General features: G+C 44.2%; 1 protein-coding gene across 6 annotated transcripts; it reads right to left on the bottom strand.

The window, feature by feature from the left end:
* Positions 1-1288: 1288 nt before the first annotated feature.
* On the bottom strand, positions 1289-24169 carry LOC105692261 (protein decapentaplegic). 6 transcript variants are annotated; one of them, XM_048649179.1, is made up of 6 exons: positions 24029-24169; positions 23753-23938; positions 20889-21048; positions 18827-19142; positions 7826-8182; positions 1549-2884 (listed from the first exon to the last, which is right to left on the bottom strand). In XM_048649179.1, the coding sequence occupies exons 3-6, from the start codon at positions 20901-20903 to the stop codon at positions 2025-2027; spliced, it is 1548 nt and encodes a 515-aa protein (XP_048505136.1). In that variant the 5' UTR covers positions 20904-21048; positions 23753-23938; positions 24029-24169; the 3' UTR covers positions 1549-2024.
* Between the last annotated feature and the right edge of the window lie 157 nt (positions 24170-24326).

Below are 24326 nucleotides of genomic sequence, written 5' to 3'. Positions count from 1 at the left end.
AAAAAAAAAGAATAAAAGAAAAAAAAAATATCTTTGAGATCCTCAAAGATCCGTGTTCCCCTCCTCTCAAAGCTTCCTCACATTCCCCGCGATACTCGTACTTTTCACTCTTTCACTCTTGCAGGTCCCCACTTATATTACCACTTGCTGCTTCAACTCGCTCCCTTTTGGCCCACTCCCGGCTTAGATATTCTTATACAAGATGTCTATGTGTCTATATTTATGTACAATTTATCTACTTTATATCCTATAACTTATATATATAAATATATATATATATACGTACAGTTTGTCGCGTCCTGCATGTATTAGGTATAAAGGTATGAAATGTCACGCGGTGGACTTATATTAATACGAGTATATGTACGTGTGCATGTGTTTAGGATATAATACCGGCGTGCGCGACACACCTGGATGCGATCCTGCGTGGCATGCCGCAGCAACGAGTAGCAGCAGCAGCAGCTGCAGTGTTGGAAAATTACCGATTTCACTCTTACGCGATATATTAAAAGTTGTTGACTATCAATGACGCAATACTGACTGACGCGCATTCTTGAAGAAGAGAGGTGTGTGCGCGCGTGTATGTGTGTGTCCTGTGCGTAGCGACGACATTTTCTTTTCATTCTGATTCTCGAATAAATGAAAATTATTCATTATCTTCAATCTCTTGTTCTTCTCTCGTTATTCTTCAACGTTATATACATACATTCTTTGAAGTTCCCTTTCAATCGACGACAGATAATACACCGCATATTAGTATATTATTTATAACGTATACCCATCGATCGATAAAATTAAACTCGGTAGCAAGCAATCGGTTATCATAGCTACACCGCGCGGTTATTATTTAGAGGTCAGAGATCGTGGAGATCTGAGGAAGATTTGCCGTTCATCGAATATACGTATACTATACGTGTAGGTATACGTATGGGCGGTACAGGTGGCTCAACACGTTTTTCGATCTTTGATAAATCGTGAAAATAAATTAAAAATAAGGAATGAAAAAAGTTATAATAATAATAAAACTTGCCGGCCACGAAGCTACTCGACGATGTAGTATAGGTATACATACATGTATGCATACAAACAGTTTGGAAGTCAGTGTGTATGGGTTTATCTTGCGTCCCCCCCCCCCCTCCGCCTCTTTCTCTTCCCCTCCCCCCGCCCACTGTGCCGCGGTTATACCATTTTCGACGACTTTTTTCAATAAGGAAAATATCGTATCGTTGAAAAATATGCATGCTCACGGGAAAATCCTCCTCTTATCTTTATCTTCTCTTTTCACTTATTTTCTTTCATCGACACGTATTATGGGAACATAAATATATATGTATATATATATATATATATTCGTATATCATCTGCGCTTCGCGCTGAGTTACCTCGGAACAAATAGCACCTGCGGTTGCTTATATATTTATAAATCTATACCGGTTTTCTCTACAGCCTTATTAATAAATGACACGTATAGCTATATCCAAGGAGGTTTGGCTTGCCTATCACGCACGCGGTGGCAGCAGCAGCAGCAGCAGCAGCAGCAGCAGCAAGAGCAGCAACGGCAAGAGCAAGAGCATCAACGGCAGCAGCAGCAGCAGCAGCAGCAGCAGCATCCGCCGTAACTTGTGGATCCCGTGGTTGGATAGGCCGCCCGGTTTTGTTGATTACTGAAACTGTAGAGAATGCGGCAGCGTCACAAACGCGCTGTCTCACTCATATGGAAGCATCGAGAAAGAAGCTATCGACTCGACTCTTCGATCCTCCTCCTGTGCGATCGCTCGGGGTAGAATCTCGGGATCCCTGTCCCCTCAGGGGTTTAACTCGGGTAGGTAAGGGTGAGACTGCAAGAAGGTCCAACGGAAGCGGGTCAAAGTTGGTAATGTATAAGGCGTTATTTTCCAAGATCGATTGAAAAATCTTTTCCTCTGGTCATCCTCCGGACTTCCGGTCGATTCGATCGTCGACGCTACGCGATATCCGTGGAGGCTCGAGTGTACGCTATTTTCGTATATTCTCGTATTTTGGCATCAGCGACATCCGCAACCCAGTACAGCCATATCTTGATAATTTTTTAGCACCACTTTGTTCTCCTCGTCGAGGTAGAGCATCGATATCGAACTCAGAGCTGTCGGTACGCAGCATGCCTTTGGCACAATGTTTGGATTCGTCGAATAAACGAGGGTTTGCACGATCGCGTGATTCGTCGAATTCAAATGATCGGCGAGGGGGAATGGACAATCGCCGTGACAGTAGAATGCGTCGTAACCTGGCGGTGCAACGATCCAATCGTTCCATCCAACGTCGACGAAATCTACGTAAAGTGGATGCCGTCGGCAATTCTCGCGTCCATTTTTTCTACGATTCTTTCTCAACGTCGCTCTCCTCGCGCGTCTTTCCAATATTTGTTCGGCCGACGACATCTCATTTCTTCCATCGTCCGTGTAGGTGAACAGAAACGGCCTATTCGCCGTCCAAGATTCCTCGTCCTCTCCCGCGCTCCGTCTCAAGCGTACGTGCTCATTTTTTCTCCGTTTCGCGCCCATCACCTCGACGAGGAGGCCGTAATTTTGCGAAGGGTTTTGTATCCACCTTTCGACCGCGGGGTGGACGTCCAAAGGTACCGAAGAGTTCGATTTCGTGTCGACTAACTTACTGTCCACCAATCTTAGGATCGGCTTACTGCGTCCTCGAACGCCCGGGAGAACTATGTCGTGAACAAGGATACGCTGATACCTAGACGCTTCGTCTTCTTCGTCCGATTCGGTTAAAGCGACACGGGATAGGCTGAGCTCAGCGGCGTGCAACGTCTCTTGTAACGGGACGCTGCTCAGGTCAAACGAAAGCCGAAATCTGTGAGGACTTTGAAATTTCTCATCGATCTTACTCTCTGAAAAATAGAAAATACGAAGACAAATTAGGTATTATATCGTTACGAGGCCGCGTTACGCGTGTTGTATTCGCATCGTCTCGTATCGCCAAACTTAATTCGATGTATTCCATTTTTCGACGCTTAGGCCGGTCAAGGATATCACGCGGGCAACCTGTCGATATTACAAAAAATCCCCCGTAATCGACATATTCCATAATTGGACGTATACCTTAGCATAGGATAGAATGAATTAATCTGTCATTGCAGCGGACGTAAAGTTACGGTGTACGTATATAGAAAACGAAAGAGGGCAGCCGAGTTGGGTATTTTGTACAGTTATATGTTGTAAACCTACAGAATCTTCGAACAACCAAATCGCGTTTGGCAAATTCGAGTCAGTCATCGGAAAGATCCGACTCGTGTTGATTAACCGTCTTACGAAATTCGGAGGAAATAAAATCCGATCGTTATTCAGGGCAATCGTATAATGAAATACACGTCGTGACTGTCGATTGTGCGAAAATCATATCAACACCGCAGCTGCTGTCTTCGTAGGAATTTTCACGTGCGTGCGGATGGTAACCGAATTTTTGTTTTGTTTCTCTTCGTTTTCATGAACGAGAATTATGCCCCCGCTAATATGGGTCCGCGGTGTGAATCACGTTAACGCGTGCAACGCACGATTTTTAGTACTTAATATATCCAAACGTATAAATTTACGAGAAAAAAGTGAACACGGAGGGGAAAAAAAATAACTACCAGCGAATGAGATCACAAGGATGTGCGAGTTGTACCGTATACCCGCAACTAATTCGTGAGGCAAAAGGCCAGAAGAATTTTTTTCAACCGAATATACTTTCATGGAATGAAGCTAATTTGTGACAAAGACGTATAAAATGGTACAACACTGAATCAATTAAGAGTAGTTGGGAATCTAATGAATTCGTGGAAGGCACACGTGGAGCTGATATAAAATAAGTGACACGTGTCTCAACATCGTATAGAAGCACGAGGCGCGTTCCCACGGAGTTGAAAAATACACCCGATTACAAAAAGTTTTCGGAAGTGAGGCATGTTTAGATGAAAAAAAAAATAAATAAATAAATGAAAAAAATGAAAAAAAATATGAAAAAATAAAAAACATCATACGTACGTAAAATTTTTCCGAAATATATTATATTCAATAGTGAAAAGAAGGCCGATTTCAGGTTTTAAACCCATCGTCGTTCGAAAGTTTATTATCATTATTTAAAACCGGATAGGGAAAACTACGGAAGAATTAGGCGTACACCGTGTATTATTGTAGAGGGAGAGCGTAAGGCAGTAAAATAGGTAAATCGACAGAGGGATATGGAGGAATGCAGCTATAAAGGTTTAATGAGTTTTAACAATAGGTGTGTGTATATGTATAACCCCATAATCCTTCCTCGGGACAAAGTAAGGATCAGATAATAAATTCGAATTACTAAACAATTAGCGGTATCGTAGGTCACTAACACCTGGGGACATTGTCTTTCACAATCTAATCGACTGCTTCGTTCTCAAAAACTATAGACACGCATTTATTTATAATATATACATATATTTGCGCGAATGTGCGGAACACATCGTACGAGGATGTGAATTGTGTTTTTTTTTTTCATTTGTTCGCTTTTCGGTTGATCGTGACGCGGAATACAAAATTCACAGCAGCGTTACGACGCATCGAAGTTGTCCGGCGCAAGATAACCGAGAAAAATGAAGAAAAAACGGTGTACGGTCGGGGGCTAGATCACCGCGGTTCGAAATTCTGTGTTTTTATTCTTGTTTCAAGAGACATCCGAGTAGATCTGTCGCCCGAAATCTCCGAGAGTTCACAATGGGTAGATTCGTGTCCCCGATAACCTCGAATCCATTAATTCACGACGACTCAATTCTCCGCGGGCTGCACCCGGTGGTCGTTCCGCTACAAGAATATACTTATACACGTGTCACGTGGCACATGTATTAAACACACACACACACCCAGGAATTTCGTATTTTCTTACGTTTCTATACTCACACAATAAAAGTCGAGGAATTTTTAAAACTCAAATCCCGAATACATCTCGCAACGTAGGTACGTTATAAGTATAGCATAAAATAAAAACCAGTTCTATTTACCGGCGCGGCGCACAGCAGTTTGCTTGCTTCCGCAACAAAAATCATCTTTACTTACGAACACGTATATATACGTCGTATGTGTGTATCCAAATTATTTTTTTTCTTTCACGCGAAATCCTACATCTCCTCAATGCGATAAACCACCGACAAAAATATAATCAACCGGAGTGAAAGAACAGGCCTAGCTTTCTATCGCTACGCGTTTCCTGTTGTGCGATCATATGCTTGTATATTCGTACGTGTAGTACATATCGTACATAGCGAACATACAGATCCATTTCAAAACTCGTACGCTTGGGTATTATATTTGCAGCGGATTTCGAACCGAACATTGTAGCCGATCAATTTCCACGTTTCGCCCCGATACACGTCGCTCACCCTGCGGCGTATATGGTATGTTCCCTCGACTAAAGTAATCCTCACCTCGAAACGTGACTCACGATTGTCGGTAAATTGTTACGGTACCGCACGCGAACCTTTTACCCCTATACCGAGACGTTCGATCGAAAAAAAGAAAAAAGAATAACAATTTTTTGAGATCCCCGAGAAATGTTGAATGTATGCGCGTACGAGTGCACACGTATATGTATATTAGTTTACGTCGAAACTCGAGAATCGGTAGCGGGAGTTGAAGGAGAAGAAAGAGGCGAGCAAGAAGAAGAAGAAGAAGAAGAAGGAGAAGGAGGAAGAAGGGGAGGAGAAAGAGAACGATGAGAAGAAGATAAAGGGACGGTGTTAAATTTTCCGAGAAGCTTGTCGAATCGAATACGACAATTAAAATTCCTCAAGTCTAGTTTGCGGGAAGACAAGAGCTGATCAGTCGTAACAACCCGTCCGTCCGTGAACCCGAGAGCTCGAGGAACTTAAAGACCGGAATATATATTCAAGTTGAGTCGCGCGGGGCCTCACTTCGCGCGATGTGGATATAAAATGAACTGGCGCGCGCGCGCGGCAGCGGCGAGGTCCGTCGTCGCGACGCTACCGTACGTACGTAAGTACGTACGTACGTACCGTTTCGCCGCTGTCGCGCGTAACGTGAGTTTAATCTTCGGCAAAAGACAGCAGAGTCGGGGTATCCGGCCGCGGCGCCCGTAGAAATTCTAGCGAATTAAGTTCCGCGAGACTTCACGGCGACGGCGGCCAGGCCTCGGTAAACATGTTTACCCGTACGGATTCCATCCAGTTGAGATGCGTGGCACTCGGATCGAGCGCGATCCTCCGTACACAGCGCGACTGCATCCTCCGCAATTTTTTCAACCGTATTGTATTTTCTCGTCGTCGTAACCGTTCGCGGATAATTATCCCGTCTCCGGGGGTCGGGTGCGACCGACGAAACCCAACATCGGCGATCGTCTCGCGAAATTTTTCGCTTCCGCAGACCGTTTCTACGCCAATGGCGGAGTCACTGCTAATCGTACCGCAGGCCGAACACGGACGGATGAACGAACGAACGAACGAACGAACGAACGTTCACTGCCGGCGACGAAGAGGCTTTGTAACTGATACCACCCCTCGGCACTCCCCGTCCTCGCCTTCGGCACGGTTTTATTGTTCCTCGTTGAAGCGGGGCGCATCAGTGCTATGTCAATGTCACGGATACGCCCATATTTCACCCTAATAGGGGCAAGGTGCTCTTTGAACGCGTCAAGCGGTGACAACGGCGCCCCGGAAGGGGCTTCGCTCACCCGAGTGGTTTCAATAAACCTGCAGTGCGGACGGCGTGACGAGAATTGACGCGTTCTATTTCAATACCCTCCGTTCGATGATTTCATTGTTGAAAACTATTTGGGTAAATGTACCGCTCGGTGTAGTCGTGGAGCCGTCTATTTTTACACCGATTCGATTATCGCGCGGCCGGCCGTATGCGTACGTGCGGACCTGACGCCGTACCTGCGATCCGACGTCAGGAGAAATTCTCCCGACGCAACTCAGCCGTTGCGAAGGGATCGTGCAGGAGTTGCGCAAGCGAAACACGTCAACTGTACACGCAGTACAGTAAAAAGTCGCGAAATAGCGAGCGATCGAGTCGAATGTATACAATAACGCGGTGTAAACGAAAACCGAAAGGAGGACCCCCCGTCGGAAATTATTTGAACCGTGGAGGGAACTATTATGCCGATGGATTTCCCGAGGGGTACAAAGGGCCCCCTAACCGACGGAGTCCAACAAACCGTGACAATGATCGTGCGCGGTGATGCGGAACGACCCTAAGTGGAGCACTTAATCGTACCGCGATGTTGTTTTTCCCCTTGGACGGGATTTATTTTTCATCGTTTTCCCGCACCCGCCCAATTCCATTGTAACGCCCAACGGGGGTACGGTGACCGAGAAATAAGAGAAAAATTTATTCGACCTTATCGTTTCACTTGTCGCACGACGTACGATTCTCGTATACCCTACGCGTCACGTCACGTCACGTCACGCGGAATGCCAAAAGATACCAACTTCAATAAATAAGCGAACGAATAAAAGATGGTGGCGTAAAATCGTGTAATTACTGCACGTTGAGTACATCGCACGTATTATAATATACGGTAGTATCGGAGCGCGGAGACGTGCCATCGACTTTGTGGTCGATGTGGCGTAACAACGTGCAGCTTCGACTGCATCTTTACAGTTATCCCGACGAACGCCTTAGCCGCGACGTACGATACGAGAGGCGGCTCAAAAGAAGAGAATACCCGCGCGAATTCGACGCCGGAAATTCATCGTTCGTCGGTGCGAAGGTGGTTTCGTACTCGTACCAACGAGTCTCGACGGGGGGGGGGGGGGGCTCGGTCTCGGTCTCCTCGTATCGTTAGTACGACGAATACTGACCTACGTGAGCGAAGGATCGAACGGTGTTCGACGATCTGGCGTGGATCCCAGGCCTCGCTATATCGGCCATTCCGCTGGCGCTCTGTCGAAGATACAATTTCTTAAGTGACTCGGGCACGTGAGAAGGTCCCAACGGTCTGGGTCTCTTCGAAAAGCCCAGAAGGGAAAGGAGGCTAGCCTCGACACCGGCGATGGCTTGCTCGCGGTCTCCGGCTCCCACGACTTCTTCTTCCACCGTATCGGCGGCACCCGCCGCACAACAACAAACGCCCGCCAGCAGCACACCTACTGCCGCTAACACCAATCTCAGCAGCAGCGACATGTGCATCGTGACTACAGTCACTGACACGGCCTCTCCTGCAACAAAAAAAAAAATAAAAAAATAAATAAATAAATAAATAATATTTCACCCGTTACAAAACGCAACCGATCGCCTCCGCGCGTACTCCCCGAGAGCCTTCGATCGCTATCGCTGTCGCCGACCGAAATCCGAACGCCGAAGACCCGCGGAAGGGGAGAGGAGCTCCCCTTCCGATTGGGAACGATTTTTTCATTTTCGAGCGCGACCAACGACGCCGTGATGAAAAAAACCCCGAAAATCACACGGCGTTCGATGTCTCTCTCTCGAGTGTTCGACAAAATGGCAAAACTGATAACACCGACCACCCGAACGAACGGATATTAGGGAACGTGCGTGGATAGTCGTCGGGATGGAATGCCGTATCGAACGAGTCGCGCTCCCGTAACGTTTCTTCCTCTCATACCGCTCAAGTAGAAGTACGCCTCAAGGAAAGCAAGAGTAAATTTATTTATTTATTTGATTATTATCGTTTTTTTTTCTCTCTCTCTCTCTGTCTCTTTAAACGCGTTACGTACGGTTGTACCGCGTACAGACGTCCCTCGTTCGTATTTAACGTACGTTCGAACAACGGGAGGAGGAAAACTCCAGAAGATAACTTTGTTGTTGGCACGGAATAGTAATGTAATGTTTTCATGCCTGAGGGCCCCCCCCCCCCCCTGCCCCCCGCTCACGCACACACAACGTCGTACGTCCATTCGTAGGTGTGTACGTGCGCCTGTGTGCGCCTAATGTACAGTGAATTCATGTGCGTACACATCTATCCACGATACAGCCTCTGGGCAAATGGAAGACGAGCCTCGCTCGTACGAACCGCTTGACCAGGGTCCCACGGCGACACCTGTGCGCGCGCGACCAGCTTTCTCTCGCACGATCATATTATCGTCGCTGCGCGCGGATGCTTTTTTGATTTTTCATAGAAAGGTGAACCGCTCGCCCATACTCGGCTTCGTAACCTTTGTCGCCGTTACAATCGTCGATTTAACCAAAAGATCAGAAAACTCCGTCGTCGCGATTATTGCGACACCGCGACACCCGATTTTTGCGTACCACACCTCTTCGAACCAACCTGCGTACATCGCACGGAAATTCCCTGCATCACTTCGCGGATAATTTCGATCGTCGATCGGCTATCGCGAAGTGCAAACCCCGCTGTGAAAATAACAGGTGAATATCGAGCCGCGCGACTCGACGCGATAGGGACAGGGATAAAAATGGAGAATTTCTCACGTTTCGGACGGAAAGGAGGGATGCGGCGTAGGAACGCGGCGAGATCGAGGTTGTGAGTCGGAGACAGTGAGGCTGCCGGAGCTCTAGCCAAGCTGTCTGCTGGCGCTCTCATAGTCTTTATAATCTCGTGGGCAGGATCTCGAAGAGTGCGAGTGTGCGGGGGCGCGCCGCTGCCTTCCATGCTCCAGGAGCACGACGACCGGCGGTTAGTTTTTTCACCGACCCGGGGCCCCCGTCGCCCTCCGACTCCGGATGACGAGACCTTTTATCGAACCGAGAGGGGGCTCGCGCCCCCCTCGATTTCAATCGCGCGATCGCCACCGATTTACGCCCAGTCGAATTCGTTATTGCGTACGATCGAATCCCGCGGTGTTGTTCACCCGAGCTGGCGGTTAAAGAAGAACGGACACGATCGGAAATCGGTTTCTATTCTCTCGCGCGGGTAAAAATACACCGCCACCTCCGATCGTCCGCGTGCGCGTGCATGAGCCGATGGTTATCGTTTATCGGATACGAGGAACACGAAAGGGATGCGGGGATAACACGGAAATCGGTAGGTCCTTGGATACAGCCCCTGGAACTCGAATGTCAATCGCTTCCGGATTAACATCGATGACTCGACTGTATTTAACAAGCGGTAGCAGTTTTTACCCCCGTAGTCGAAAGCGGATTAACGCGTTACAACCGCCGCCGCCGCCGCACAGGTATATGAATTATTTGACGCAAGAAGGTATAGCCGGAGGACGACGAAAGATAAAACTACCCTATGCACACATACCTACTGTTCTCAAGTCCCGTCGAAACTTACGAACGTGATTCTACGCGACGAAACCTTTTCGAAAAAAAAAAGTACACACGTCGCGGATGATTCCGAAAGCCGACGTATAGCGTTCGCGTACTCATGGTTTGCGGTGACTGATAAAAAAACAAATCTTCGGGATATCTGGTCCTCGCGGCAGGCGCGTATACGTATGTATATATAAAAGCGGACGACGAAGAAGAACCTGGGCATCGGTAGCTCGTTAGGTTGCGCCTGTTGTCGGCCTATACGGCCGCGGAGAAGTTGAGACGGCATTAAAAGTGGACGGTATTTCTCTCTCCTTGGGATATAGGTACGCGCGACATAGATACGCGTAATATTCGATCCGTCGTTTGCGATCCGAAGGTGCGCGCGTCCGCGGAACGGGATGCAGGTATATCGTACGCGGTACTGCAGGGGTAAATAAAAAGTAATGCGGTTGCGAACAGCGAGTGAAAATCTTTTGAGGATCACCAGCCGACGAGGAGAGTAAAAATAAAACTAAGGAGGTAAAAAGAACTCACCGAGCTACCCGTAAGTCCGTAGTTTTAACGACCACGGCATCGCAGCGAGTCCCATGCACTGTACGCAATCGCACTCTCTTTGCACTTGGCACCACCACTCACCATATACCATTCACAACGCACTATATAACTCCGATAGAAAATCTACTCGGCGGATTTTAATATTTTACAGGTGCAGCAACAGCAGCAGCAGCAGCAGCAACAGGATTAGCTACTGACTGTGCAGACACACTATCCTTCGTCACTTATCGTCGATTTACTTTTTCGATATTTTTTCTCCTCAACAATTGTTGTGTCGTACGTAAATTTTGCAACGTATCCTGCGGAAGTCACTGCGAAGTACCACGTATCGTTATACACACAGATATTTCGTCAAGTCCCGCGCTAGATGTAAGACTGAGTGAAAAAACAAAAATAACAAAGTGTATATATATATATCCAGTTGCCACTTTCCATCCGTATTGCACCCGTTTTTATACGTATATATTCATATTTCCATACTTATTCACATAGGCGTGTGTAAGTTACACAAATTTCTGTATCAATTCGAAACAGAATCTGGCCTGGCAGGTTTTCACACAAATATATATATATATATGTATATATATATAAGATATACAACACGCGTTGTTACACACTTGCGGGATTGCACGAAGTGTTGCGTTCAACAGTTTGACCGTCACTGTGGCCGCGAGCATACGGCGAACGTCGGTGAACGACAGCGAACGGTGCGGCGGAGGGTGAGTGGCGAGTACGAGCGGCACCGATCCCGATCCGATCCGAGCAGGCTAACCAGTGAGTTCAGTCGCTGAGGATTGGTCAGGGCCGAAACCAACGAGGGCCCCCGAGTCGCCACTCGACCGCCCTCTTTTCACCGCGCGACGATACCGCGCGCGCGGACCCGCCGCGATTTCCAACTCCGGATCACCGCGGCGTTGTTATTTCCTGACTGAAAATATCGACGTTCTCCGTTACGACCGCGCGTTTTCCGAGCGAAAAGGACCCCTCTCCCTCCGTACGTTCGAAAACCCCGCGGAATGACGACGGAAGGGTGAAATTTTTTGGTTGAAAAAAATGTGCGGGGGGAAGGCCTGTTCGTATTTTCGTCAAATTTTCTCACCATTCTTCTCGTTCGCTACACTTTTTTGCTCGAAGAAGAAAAGCGCCACTCCGATTCCGATCCCCTCGAGATAATTTCGTTTCGAAATGTTCGAAGTTTTCCGTCGTCCGCGGATGAGAATCACACCTGCGATTGTAGAAAAAAAAAACTTAGCGATCTCTCCGGGGGGGGGTAGAATAACGCGTCGTCGAATAAAAATCGAATATTTCCGACGCACGATGAATATATATATTCGGTTTCCCGTATAATCCGCGAATGTTTCTCCGCGAGGAAACAACTGGCTGTCTTAGAATAATATTTATGGGGTACCGAATGGGACCACCCGGTAATTACGACGACCCTGCGGTCAGGGCGGGGCGCAACCGACACGATAGCCTACCTTGTTTCTCAGCGCCATATTCCTTCCCCCTCTACGCCGATGTATGCACGTGTAGTATATGGAATATTATATTCACCATGAAAACCGAATTCTCTTACCAGTTTTATGCCAAATTAATTAAAATTTAACTATGACGCAATAATCTCCGCTATTTTCACCACTGAATAATAATTCTTTGGGTAAAAATCGGCTACGTACACGTATACGTATATGCGTACTGTACGCAATGACGATTCGATCGAACACGTTCGATGTAAATGTATTGCGGCAAAAACGAGGCTCTCGATACGTAATGCGAATCGTAGATGTGGTAAGTATTGAACTTTTCATTTCTATTTAGTGAATGAATGAGAGGAGTGAAAAAAAAACACCTACTATATAAATGGGACCGGCCCCCTCGCGCAGCGCTTCTCGTGGTAATTAATCAACATTCTTCGAGTCCCGTCTGGATTACGGAGCACGTTTTCGGAGCATTGTTTGTTCTGCGATGGAGAATTTATTCGTTCCCCGGTCCTGCAACGATGCAGGGTCGGTAAAATAATGAAAAAAATTCGTAAACGTGGCCCCGCTCGTTATCCGATGGGATCTGATCCAGTCGGCGGTACGGTTGCAAAGCGTGGGTTTTCCCCAGAAATCACTAAATACGATTGAGGTCCAACCGGAAATGGTTTAAACGGTGAATTAGCAAGTGGGAGAAGTGGGCAGACAGCATGGCGCGCATGTCCTCGCGTATTATATATACGCATCGCGCGCGTATATATATAACGCATTCGTATTGTGTCTATGTGTTTATAGGTATATTTGTGAAAAGTGCGCGCGAAGTCGAGGGACTTTCGACTCGTGTACACGGTATAAGAAGCGAGCGTTCCGCTCTTTTACATCCGAACGCGTACAGGTGTGACGCGATAGCTCGAATCACGTTGGTCAACGTTAGTGTCGCGACCCGGGGAGGGACGCTTCGAGGACACGCTGCAATCTCACATCTCCGATATCGTATAGCACAGAATCGATTCGCGGATCCTCTCAACCTTCCTCTCATACCTCGCGTAATTCACCATTTCTTGTACGCGGTTCGATGGTCTCTACGGTTCTGCGATCCCGCGGTCTTCCGTAAGAATTAGCGAATCCCGTCCGTACGCAGGTGTAATAAATCTGATGGGATTGACTCGTCGCGGATACGCTCGTATCGATCAACCACCCGATGATATCGGTCGAGTTATTGAGATGTCTTTGTCGAAGCTTAGACGTGCGAGATCTTCGTATGTCTTTTAATTTTACGCAGGTGATATGAGAATCTTGGATGGATAAGCGCATGTGACGGAGAATTCTCGGGCTATACATGGGTATAACGAAGAGTGTTTGCACGCCATTACGCTCGCCTCTTCTTCTTTGGCTGTATAAAGTACACGCGGGGCGCATCAGAGGCGGCGGTATATACGTACGCGTATAATCAACCGTCGCTGCCGCGTGCGTATAACTTCTGCAGCGTGAAACGACTTATAACGATTCATAAAGTATAGGTTTCGAACAATCCCTACGCACAAGAAATCTTCAATCTGCGATCTTTGAGTAGAGTAATTCGTCTACCGCTTATCCCAAAGTGCCTACAATTAACATAGCCATCAATTTACCGCTATTAAGTGTCAAGACTTCGTCACGTAACGTGCTGCACAACTATCCGCTATACTGCATATACGCGCGGAGAAGGAAATTGTAATAATCCGAAATTTGCAACCAAAAATTACTGAGTTATCAATGTCTAACATCCTCTGGCTAATTTTCGCCTTTTTTCTCTTCTATCGCACCGTATTGTGTCCGCGTTGTATGCGCAAGAATTATGTCGCGTATATTACATGCATTATTATACACGTATGTATACAGAAAAATGTACGAGCAAGCTTAGGAACGGGCACAGACACCGTGGCACCGCTGCAGGAGAAACATCGCGGTAGAATTATATATACGTAAAGTATATGCCTACCTATTTAACTTCATTTCTCATTCTTAACTCTCTGGTATTAGTAAACCACCCACGACGTTGAAGTTAAAGAAGCTTCGAGGCTGTAGTATTGTACGTATACGTATGTGTACACGTTCCCGGGTTTGTTTTTCGCATGGGAAGCAACGAAAAAATCAAAGAGGAACTAGAGAGAGAGAGAGAGAGAGAGGGGCGGAAAGAAGAGGGAGTTCTCTGGAAATCGATTGGCGAACCCGCGTGTAGTATATAATATTTAAAACTATGCACATGTATAATAAATACATTTTGCGGATATTTATATAGCTGTACGCGTATACCTGTACCCACATAGATGAGTAAATAAATATTCGTTTGTTAAATCTTTTGTATATGTATACAAGTATACACTTCTGTAAGTCGTGTATGGCCATCGCGCGCTGCAGGGGGAGGTTAAGATGGCGTCGTGTACGGAAGACGTCCGCGTCGCGAGGTTCTCCGAATCGATTGAAAGGAATTTATTATATGTTACAGCTCAGCTACGATCGTCGGGTTTTGCGGAGGTAGGGATCATCGGCTAAAACAAGACGTTTATGCGCCTCTCCAGATGTTGTTTATTTCAATACAAATGTTAATAAATGTTAATTTGTTGAATTTTTAATCCATCGCGATCCGCCAAACCGAGGTATTATATTATACGGCGTACGGTCTCGCTCGGATCGTGTTAGACTTGTATAATCCTCGTAACCCGAGTCACGCAGATCTAACCGTATGTCTAGATTGTCGAAACCTAAAATTTACCAACTATATAACGAGCCATAACGCTGGGCGTCGCGCAGTCTGGCGAGTGCAAATTGATTTCCAGTAAAAATAACGGCCCCCCCGCCTTTATAACCAGCTCTTCATATTTCATTTATTTTCATTCCTTCCTGCTGCAGTTATCGTTCTTCTTATTCTTATTCTTCTTTTGTTTCGCCTCTCCAGACTATAATGACCGGTATATACTGCACATGCTCGACGGAATAGGATCCTTTTTTTCTTCTTTTTCTTCTCTCTTTCGCATCTCCGGAGAAACAGATAGACTATCTCTACGTACAACATTCGCACTACTGTATCCTCGCGAGTTGCAAAAATCAGCGTAATCCGAATGAAATAAATCGTACGAGCATGTAGGGATAATATATTCTTTGAAATACGTCTCAACGCAACTGTAATTTTTTCGTGACTTCATCGCGCGGTATAAAATCGACGAAATTATTCCAAAAATTGTATATACATAAAATTGAACGCATCTGCATGATAATTTACTTCTGTCGTGTCGAATTTATCATTAAAATGACAATCCGACGGCAATCTATCAAAACTGCAGTAACGTGAGCGAAGCCCGCATAAGGCGCGTTTCAATTGGGCAATTGTACTCCAGGATAAAATATACAATACAGGTGTATGTACATACGTCAGTTTCTGCTGCTGTACGTGCAGCTGTAACTGTTACTGCGTACACGACGTATGTGTACAAGTTGCATACCAACGCGGAATCGTAAAAAGCTCTCTACTCAAGTACATGTAATATTTGCGTAACTATAAAAAGCGTTTAAAAAAATCGAATGATAATTAGTAAATATAGGTATGTACTTTAGCTCTGACAAGTAGGTGTTTCAAGTAAAGTAGCCACGTACATGTAAGCACTTATGTGTATAGTATATACAAATAGAAATTGTTCAAGCCCAGTAGTTACGGACTATAGAAAACGTAGTCCGTACAGATATAGGTATACAATCGATCGCGCACGTTTCTCAGTCGTCTATGAAATACGAGAGATGTTTCATCGATCGGTGTCTTCGAATACCGTTTGGAAAATAGCTAGGAAATTTATCTACGTCAGGGTCAGGGGCTGAAGATTATTTTCATGCTGCTGTGAGGTATACAATTCACGACAGCAATAAAAACGAAAGAAAAAAAAAAAAAAAAAGGTATATAATAGAGAGAAACAATGAAACCGTTTTTCTACCCCTACAATATTATCTCTGGAACCCGGTCGATGAAGTTTTTTTTATCTTTATTTATTTTTTTTTTTTTCTGCCGAATTTTGACGTAAAACTAATCTTTAAAAGTACAACTTTCTCCACTTAAAGAAACCACCAGCCCCAAAACGCCGAGCCCTGATAATGAAGAAGAAGAGATACGGCAATGGATAGCCCAGGTAATATTTCTTAACGCCCCTTTATATACTTAAGACACGGTCAGTAAGTGTATAGGTATACGAACCATTAGTTGTTATCGGAATTTTCACAGATTTCATTATTCGCAAGTAGATATGTATATATACCTCGGTAATTAGTACCAGCTTATATATATATATATATATGTGTGTATACCTACTTACTTATGTATGCACGAGCAGGTGCAGGTGGGTGTGTCGTGTGTGAACTATACTTGTATCTATGTACATTATACACATCGTGAAAGATGAAATCAACCTTATCAGTATGTTAAACGAAGTAAGAAGTGGTAAGAGAATGCTTAAATTATACCCACTGTGTACGACGTACCTACGTACGTGTAGACTAAGCGACGCCTTCGGGTCACGAGTAAATTATTTTATTATTATAATCAATAATATGAAAAAAAAGGATGAATAAATAAAAAAAAACTAATCCATTGCCGCATAATTTATAGACATGTCAAAGCACTCGTATAACGTATATTTGATTTCTTTTTATAGTTTTTCGAATTTTTTTTCTCTCCTTTCTGTCAAGGTAAAAACGATCACCGCTATATGACGATTATATTATATACTCCATCGGCGCGGCGGCATGTTGGCTATCAATTTGGCGTAAGAATTTTTGCTAATAAACGACTTTCAAATATTAGCGACTATAAGAATATTTCACAGAACTGGCAAGCTAGGTATATGAGATTTTATATAATCACATTATATGTAATTTACAGTGTTCCATCTTGGGCAGAAGAAATATATATATACGGATAAACATAATGATGATAATAATTCGTATTCATATATATATATGTATATATATAGGTGGAATTGCCGCTAGCACATATTAATGTAGACGTATAGTGTACGCGGTCGCTGATATTCTTTCTTACATAGAGGTATATAGGGTATAGCCATTTACAGAGCGCGCGGTGGTGCCGAACGTTAAAACAAGGATAGCATTAAATTTTAAAATCGGCCCGACCGTAATGGCACAGTGTAAATTTGGGCCTCTGTCTCTGAGGGGTCTCCCAGAAGATGCCTTGGTCAAGACCACCCAGTTATAACGTGCGGCATTCTCGAAATCGGCTTACTACTCTTCGTGTCCCGCGTGCTCAAAGAATATACGCCTGCACCTTGGAACTCGCTCATCTGAGTCCCACGGCTCGCCTTGAGAAAAAAATCTTCTGAATCATCGGTCTTAACGAAGTATTTTTTTTGTTTTTTATATTTTTCCCTCCTCTTATTTTCGATTTTTGTTTTTTTTTTTCTCTTCGCTTTTTGCTCTGTGCTACATTTTTGTCAAGTGTCTCTCTCGTCGAAATTATCGACGAAAATATGCAGACCGCCCAATAACTGGCAGCGGTGCAATTTATGAGATTCCTCCCTATCGACGTACGTACGTTTGTAGAAATCGCTCCAAATTTAACCACAGATCGCGATGGTACCACACCTATGTGTGAACGCAACTGTACGGAATGCATCGAGATTTTTTCATCAAATCAATGAAAGTGTTCGATCACACGTACACGCTGCACTTGGGGGGAAAATCAGATTCGTTTGAATTGCAAGAATGTCGTAATGAGTTAGCCGGCAAAAAAAAATGTCGTTTATCGCAACGAAATATTCTTCGGAGTGGGTTAAGCGCCAGGAATAACGTTCTTTCGAATCGTGAAACATATGAGAGACTAGTCCGCAATGGACCTGCACTACGATCAAGGTTAAAGGTGTTGATTGAAACGGTGGCTCATTCTTCGCAATGTGGTATAAGTATAACGTAGTCATACGCACACCTCGAGATATGAAGATGATGATTCGAGGAAGCACGCGGTGCGTCGGTCGAAGCCACGTCGGCGTAGCGTCTGCGGAGGTGTATGACGTCAGTTTGTCGTCGACCGGAAGCATATTATTCCAGTAATCCGCGATCATCGCCGCCCTTGTAAAGTGCGTGCCATCTTGGCTACTTCAGCGTGGTTATACATGGTATACGTCTGGCGTAGAGCGTCGAGTAAAAAGTGTAGGAATAGGGCGTTTAATACATACCTAGAAGGAACGCGCGGTGCAAAGATGAAAGAAATAGCGACTTCGAGGGTGGCCCGAATTCGCTATCCCGCGTGGAATCCTTTTCCAGTTCCTCTTCATACCTCCGCAATCTCCTCACCGCCCCCATCCGTTTCCCTGCAACTCTCACGCTTCGTGTCGCGCATTTTTTTAGAAAATGGCCGTCGCCGCTGCGCGTCTCCTGACTCATACTGCGGCCACCGACCCGCATCCGTCCTCCTGCTGCAGGTTGCACGGTTTCTCACGCGGGCGTGGCGCAGAAGGACTTTCCGCAACTTTTTCCGACACTTTTCTTACATACCCGCCTGATTGACCGATACATGCAGTGATAAGAAACCTGAAAAGTTTGAATACGTACCTAGGAATGTAGAGAAGAATTGAACGGCGAGACCGTCAATTCTTGTGAAGGCTACCAGACGCGGGAGATCCACGAGGACCAGCTGCAATTGTGACATCCCGAGCTTCCAAGATCCTCGTTGAATCTCTTTCCGAATTCCGATCGCCTCCAAGCCAGTTTGCCTTTTATAAAACGGGTCGTAGAACCACTCTGCCCACTCGGTTCTGCTCTTCGCTTCCTTCAGACCCAGCTGTCCGCGCTTTATTCGCAAACCACGCCGACGACTACCACGTGATCGCCATAGGACACTATAGAGACATTTTTCTTCCGCAGCTGGCTGTAACAAATAAATGTCTAGTTATATTGCTATCGTCGATATTATTTCCTCTCGAGAAATAAACAGAGGATATACTAGACGGAGCATTCCACGCCGAACGGGCCAATTTTCCATGATATTTTCGACGTTTAGAGGGGTCTCAGCGGATTCGTGTTCCTGGAGTCTTTGCGATTTTGGGGTCGAAAATCCATATTTTTTTGTACTGGTTTTTTTTATGCTTTTCATATGTATTTTGACCTCAGAAATCCGAATCTAGGAGCCAAATTGATCTATCTATAAAATTAATCGTGTTATAGCCAATTTTTCAATTTTTGGAGCAGAAAAATTGAGATATCTCGATGGGAAAAATTCGTAGCTCAATTTAATCAACGGATTCGTGTTGCTGGGGTCAAAATACGTTAGAAAAGTGTCCTGCGATTGATTTTTGAAATACTTCATTTTTGGCCCAAAAATCGAAAAAATCCAAAGGGGTACCCCTTGGAATTTCGGCGATTTTCGACCAAAAAAAAATATTTTATTTTATATGCTAATCTTACGTATTTTGATCCCAGGAATCCGAATCTGGAAGTTAAATTGATCTATCTGTAGAATTATTCGAGTTATCGCCAATTTTATACTTTTTGGAGTGGAAAAATGAAGATATCTCGAAGGGAAAAAATCGTAGCTTAATTTGACTTCCGGATTCGTGTTCCTGAGGTCAAAATACATAAGAAAAGTGCCATACAATCAATTTTAAAAAATAAAAATTTTTGGCCAAAATTTGAGATTTTTCCAAGGGGTACCCCTTACGATTTTTTCAAATTTTGACCAAAATTTTTTATTTTTTAAAATTGATCGTATGGCACTTTTCTTATGTATTTTGACCTCAGGAACACGAATCCGGAAGTCAAATTGAGCTACGATTTTTTCCCTTCGAGATATCCTCAAATTTATGCCAAAAATCGCGAAAAAATGGGGATAACTCGCTCATTTTTGCAGATAGATGAATTTTTCTTTCGGATTCGGATTCGTGAGCTCAAATTACATTAAGATAGACTAAAAAATCAATTTTTTATTTTTGACCCCAAAAAGCTGAAAATTGGCGATAACTCGGTCATTTTTAGAGATAGATCAATTTTTCTTTCAGATTCGGATTCCTGAGATCAAAATACGTAAGAAAAGTACCATACCGACGATTTTTAAAATATTTCATTTTTCGCCAAAAATCAACATTCTTTTTATTCGGTATTGAATAGGTATATTTTTATATGCAAAATAAAACAAAACCGCCATGTATAATAACAGAAATCATCACCGAATATAACATTTTTCATCGATCATATACGGAATCTCAAAAGAATAAACTATTGCCGAAGAAATTCCCGGGCACAATGGTCAACACGAATATTTTGTAAGTCATTAACATGAACCGTACATGTACATATTTTGACGCGTAATGCCGGCAGATTTCTCGTCGTGTCATAAGGAGTCCCGGATAAGAGTTTAGGCAAAACCTGCAGAGGCCGGTCTCTGTGTACTCTTTGAATGACTGGAGTTAAAGGCAAACATTACCGACGCGTGCAAATTGGCCCAGTCACTGCATCTGGACTGGTCGCGGTACTCTCAGACCGGCGGACGACCGTTTAAATTCTTGACGGTCACGCGCGGAGGTCGCTTTTCGAAGCGCGTCCGAATGTCTGTCCTGGAATCTGACTAATGCCGGTGTAATGCATAGCTGCTGTTGGACGTTACACGCGAAACTTATACCTGATGGAGTTTCATGTTGGAAAATCGTCCCTGCAGTGCAACGCAAACGGTCTGTAATTATCGGCCACTCCTGGTACACAACCTTCTGGCGTTGTAGCTGCTGATTCATATCGCGGTGTAGGTATAGAGCCCCGATGCTAAATGTTGAGGAATTTCTCGGCTTGAACAAAAAAAAGAGAGAGACTAATGTATATGGAGTGCGCTGCAGAATGGGAAAGGATCAAGTACACGAAAGTATTATTTTAAGAGATCTTATATAAGATCACAAGTTATACGGCTCGAAGAGATATGCGAACCATAAATTTCGAGAGATAATAAACAATATCGGAAACGAAACAGCCGGCGAAGTGCATAGGTATATATAATATATTTTTCGAAAAATTCAAGAGAGAAGTTTTCGGAATTAACTACGCCTTAAAATTAAATTTTATCAAAGGGGGAGAGCAATTCATGTGTGTTTACAACTTGAAGAGCCTTTATTTATCGTAAATTCTTCACGATTATTATCTTAGGTGTAATATGGTAAAAACATTGGCGAAATCTATGAACCCTCCGTGTGACCAATTCATTTCTAAAAAATGTCGTGTATCGTTATTATACCATACTCTCCAAGTTTGCATCGAGCGCGTGAGTATAAATCTGGAGTCGCGGTGCAGGTTATCAGCGGGTCACTTTTTATACAAGAGTTACGTAAACATGCGACTTGTACTGCACATGATATCATACAGCCGTGTATTTAGTGCGAGACATGAAAGTGGATATTACTCGAATGTTATTATCCCATAAATTCCACGTGACGCGCTTTGACCCGCATCATACGCCAGGAGAATCCGTTTGTATCGCCATTAGTTTTCAATTCTTCGAATGAAATCATTATCGCTGGAAAATAACACAAGCCTTGACGCGACCATTCAAATGTGTGTAGATAAATTTTCGTATCGCACGATATTCGACACGCGACTGATTGATTCCGGTATACGAATTTAAAAAAAATAGTTATCCGAAGTTAATCATCCACTGTACCGACGAATTATTATTTTAACGTGACCAGTACATTTGTTATCATCTACCGAGTTGAAAAATAAAGGGAAAATTATTGATTTATTAGAGGTCTCTGACAATTACAGTCTAATACATCTAATCAAGTTAGAAATAATTTGTCGCGTACTGTCTGTTTAATTCGTATGAAATGCGTAGCGTCATTGGAACAGCCCGAAGATTTGTACTTCCGCAAGATGAATGAAAAAAAAATTAAACTCGTATTTTTTTTCACAGCCGAAGACATTCAGAAGGATGAAAAAATTCCAAGTCGGGTTTCAAGTCCCTGATCAAGTCGACAGAATAATGCCCCTGCATCAGAGGTACACACATGTGAGTGTATTTTTGTTTGTGAATTATAATAATTCTATTTTTCTCTTCGTTGTATAGGCGCGTATAGTCAAGTATAATTATGGTTGACCTAAAAGTTAAAAGTACGAAGGTATCCCTGGCGAGCACCAGCTGGCGCGTAGGTATGTATATGCCCTCGGGGAATAAATATATTAACGCGAGAACCAGCGTTGGCCCTGACTGGCCCTGCAGGCTGGCTGATCGTTCAGCGCGGTGCGGAGGCTGCCCCGGAGACCGGGGAGTTCGGTCGTTCGGCTGCCTTCCTTCGACTTCGGGTTTGCCTGTGAGTCTCTTCTGTACCTGTAACAACCTAGCCTGCTGCTGGCCATTCGCCCATTTCCCTGGCTGCCAGCCTGTTCGGTTGCATTGCCCGTTGGGCTCCTTCTGCGTTCGACGGCGCAGACAGCGCGTCGCCCCGCCCGTTGTAAAGCCGTTATCGTACTTAAAGTCGCTGGCTTGCTCCGTGCGGATCGTCAACCATCATCGTATAGGTATACATATGCGCCATGCACTACGCCAACGCATACGCCTACTGGAAATACGTATAAACTCATGCAAAGAGCGGGATAAACCTCGATGGGAACTGCGAAAGCAAACTCGCAGATCTCGCAGCTCTATGTGATTTTACACAAGTCTGGATATTTTTACTTCGTATCTACGCGAATAGCCGCACTCATCTACGCCGCAGGATTTCCGTAATTTTAGTTCCGTAAATACGAAGATTGATGAATCTACGATTACGATCAGAGATTGTTTTCTGATTGTTTGATTAATAGATTTACGTATATCGGTATGTTTTATAATAGATGTCGACGAAGTTGCTATTCTTTTGCCGGGCAGATTATTGTAGGTATAAATTATACCAGTCGAAATTGTGCAAACGTATGAAGTGATTGACACGTTTTGCTAGTTAACTGGAGAAACTTTTTCATGATGCTACGATATTTGTTGGCAATTCATTGTCCGTTCCGCTTTAATAAAACAATTTTGAATACAAACGGGACTTTTTTGAACGCTATTCTTATGAAATTGTTCTTTAAGACGATGAGGATTATGTTCAACATTTCTCTCGATTATTCTCAAACCCGTTCCTTTGACGAAAATATTAATAGAATATCAACGCATTGTTACACCTGTTCAGACTCATGTTTGAGTTTTTTCGTTAAAATGCTATACCTAACCGTTGTTTGCAAAGGATACATTCTGCCGGCATCAGATACAGACGATGCAGTACGAAAAATAGATTGATACTATCGTTATAAACTCACAAGACAGAGTTGTAATTTACCGCTTATTCGGTGTAAATTAGTTGCGTATCGTTGAATCAATCTTCAGTCAACGTGCGTATCTTGAATTTAAAATCAGTATTTGAACTCGCCTATACACTTTGTGCACTTATGAAAATCCCGCGATAGATGAGTTGTAATGAAAAGAGAATAGCAAAATTTAATGGAATAAAAAAGAAATGATAATACCTCATGGTTTACCGGCTGGAGGCTTCGCAATTATAACTTCATCCCATTTTTGCCCATTAATTGTAAATCCAGCACGCAATTTTTTGATAAAAAAAAGCTCATCGTCGAAGCATATAAAAAGGTAGCGAATCGTTTCTTTTTAATTCCGGCAGGTGACACCAGGTAATTGCCTTCGTTGACATCCACCTCGAAATAGTTAGCCCCTCAATATTGACAAATTCAAATAATTCTTCTGCAATTGATCAATAATATGTTCGTTAATATCCAATGGCCTACCTCCTCGATTGCTGACAATATTCAGTGAATATTCTCCAGTAATCCGATCACTTTTTTATTCGGTTTTGTTGGATATAGTATGTAAAATCTTTGTTCGAAATGCTTCCCCGACAACGAATTCAGGCTGCCAATAAATGTTACCACTGTTACCCCGTGGCAGCGCTCACTGGAAATGGAATAAAAACTTCAGATCGTTCCAGAGAAGGCGCCACTAACAAGACTCATTGCAGCGCGTGTTCAAAAAATAAGCACGCTCTATCCCTTTCGGTTTTCCGCTCTAGCGTCTACAGAGCTTTAG

This window comes from Athalia rosae, chromosome 2 (assembly GCF_917208135.1).
Source record: "Athalia rosae chromosome 2, iyAthRosa1.1, whole genome shotgun sequence".
NCBI lineage: Eukaryota > Metazoa > Arthropoda > Insecta > Hymenoptera > Athaliidae > Athalia > Athalia rosae.
The sequence above is the reverse complement of the archived record's forward strand: the minus strand, read 5'-3'. Positions and strand labels throughout refer to the sequence as shown.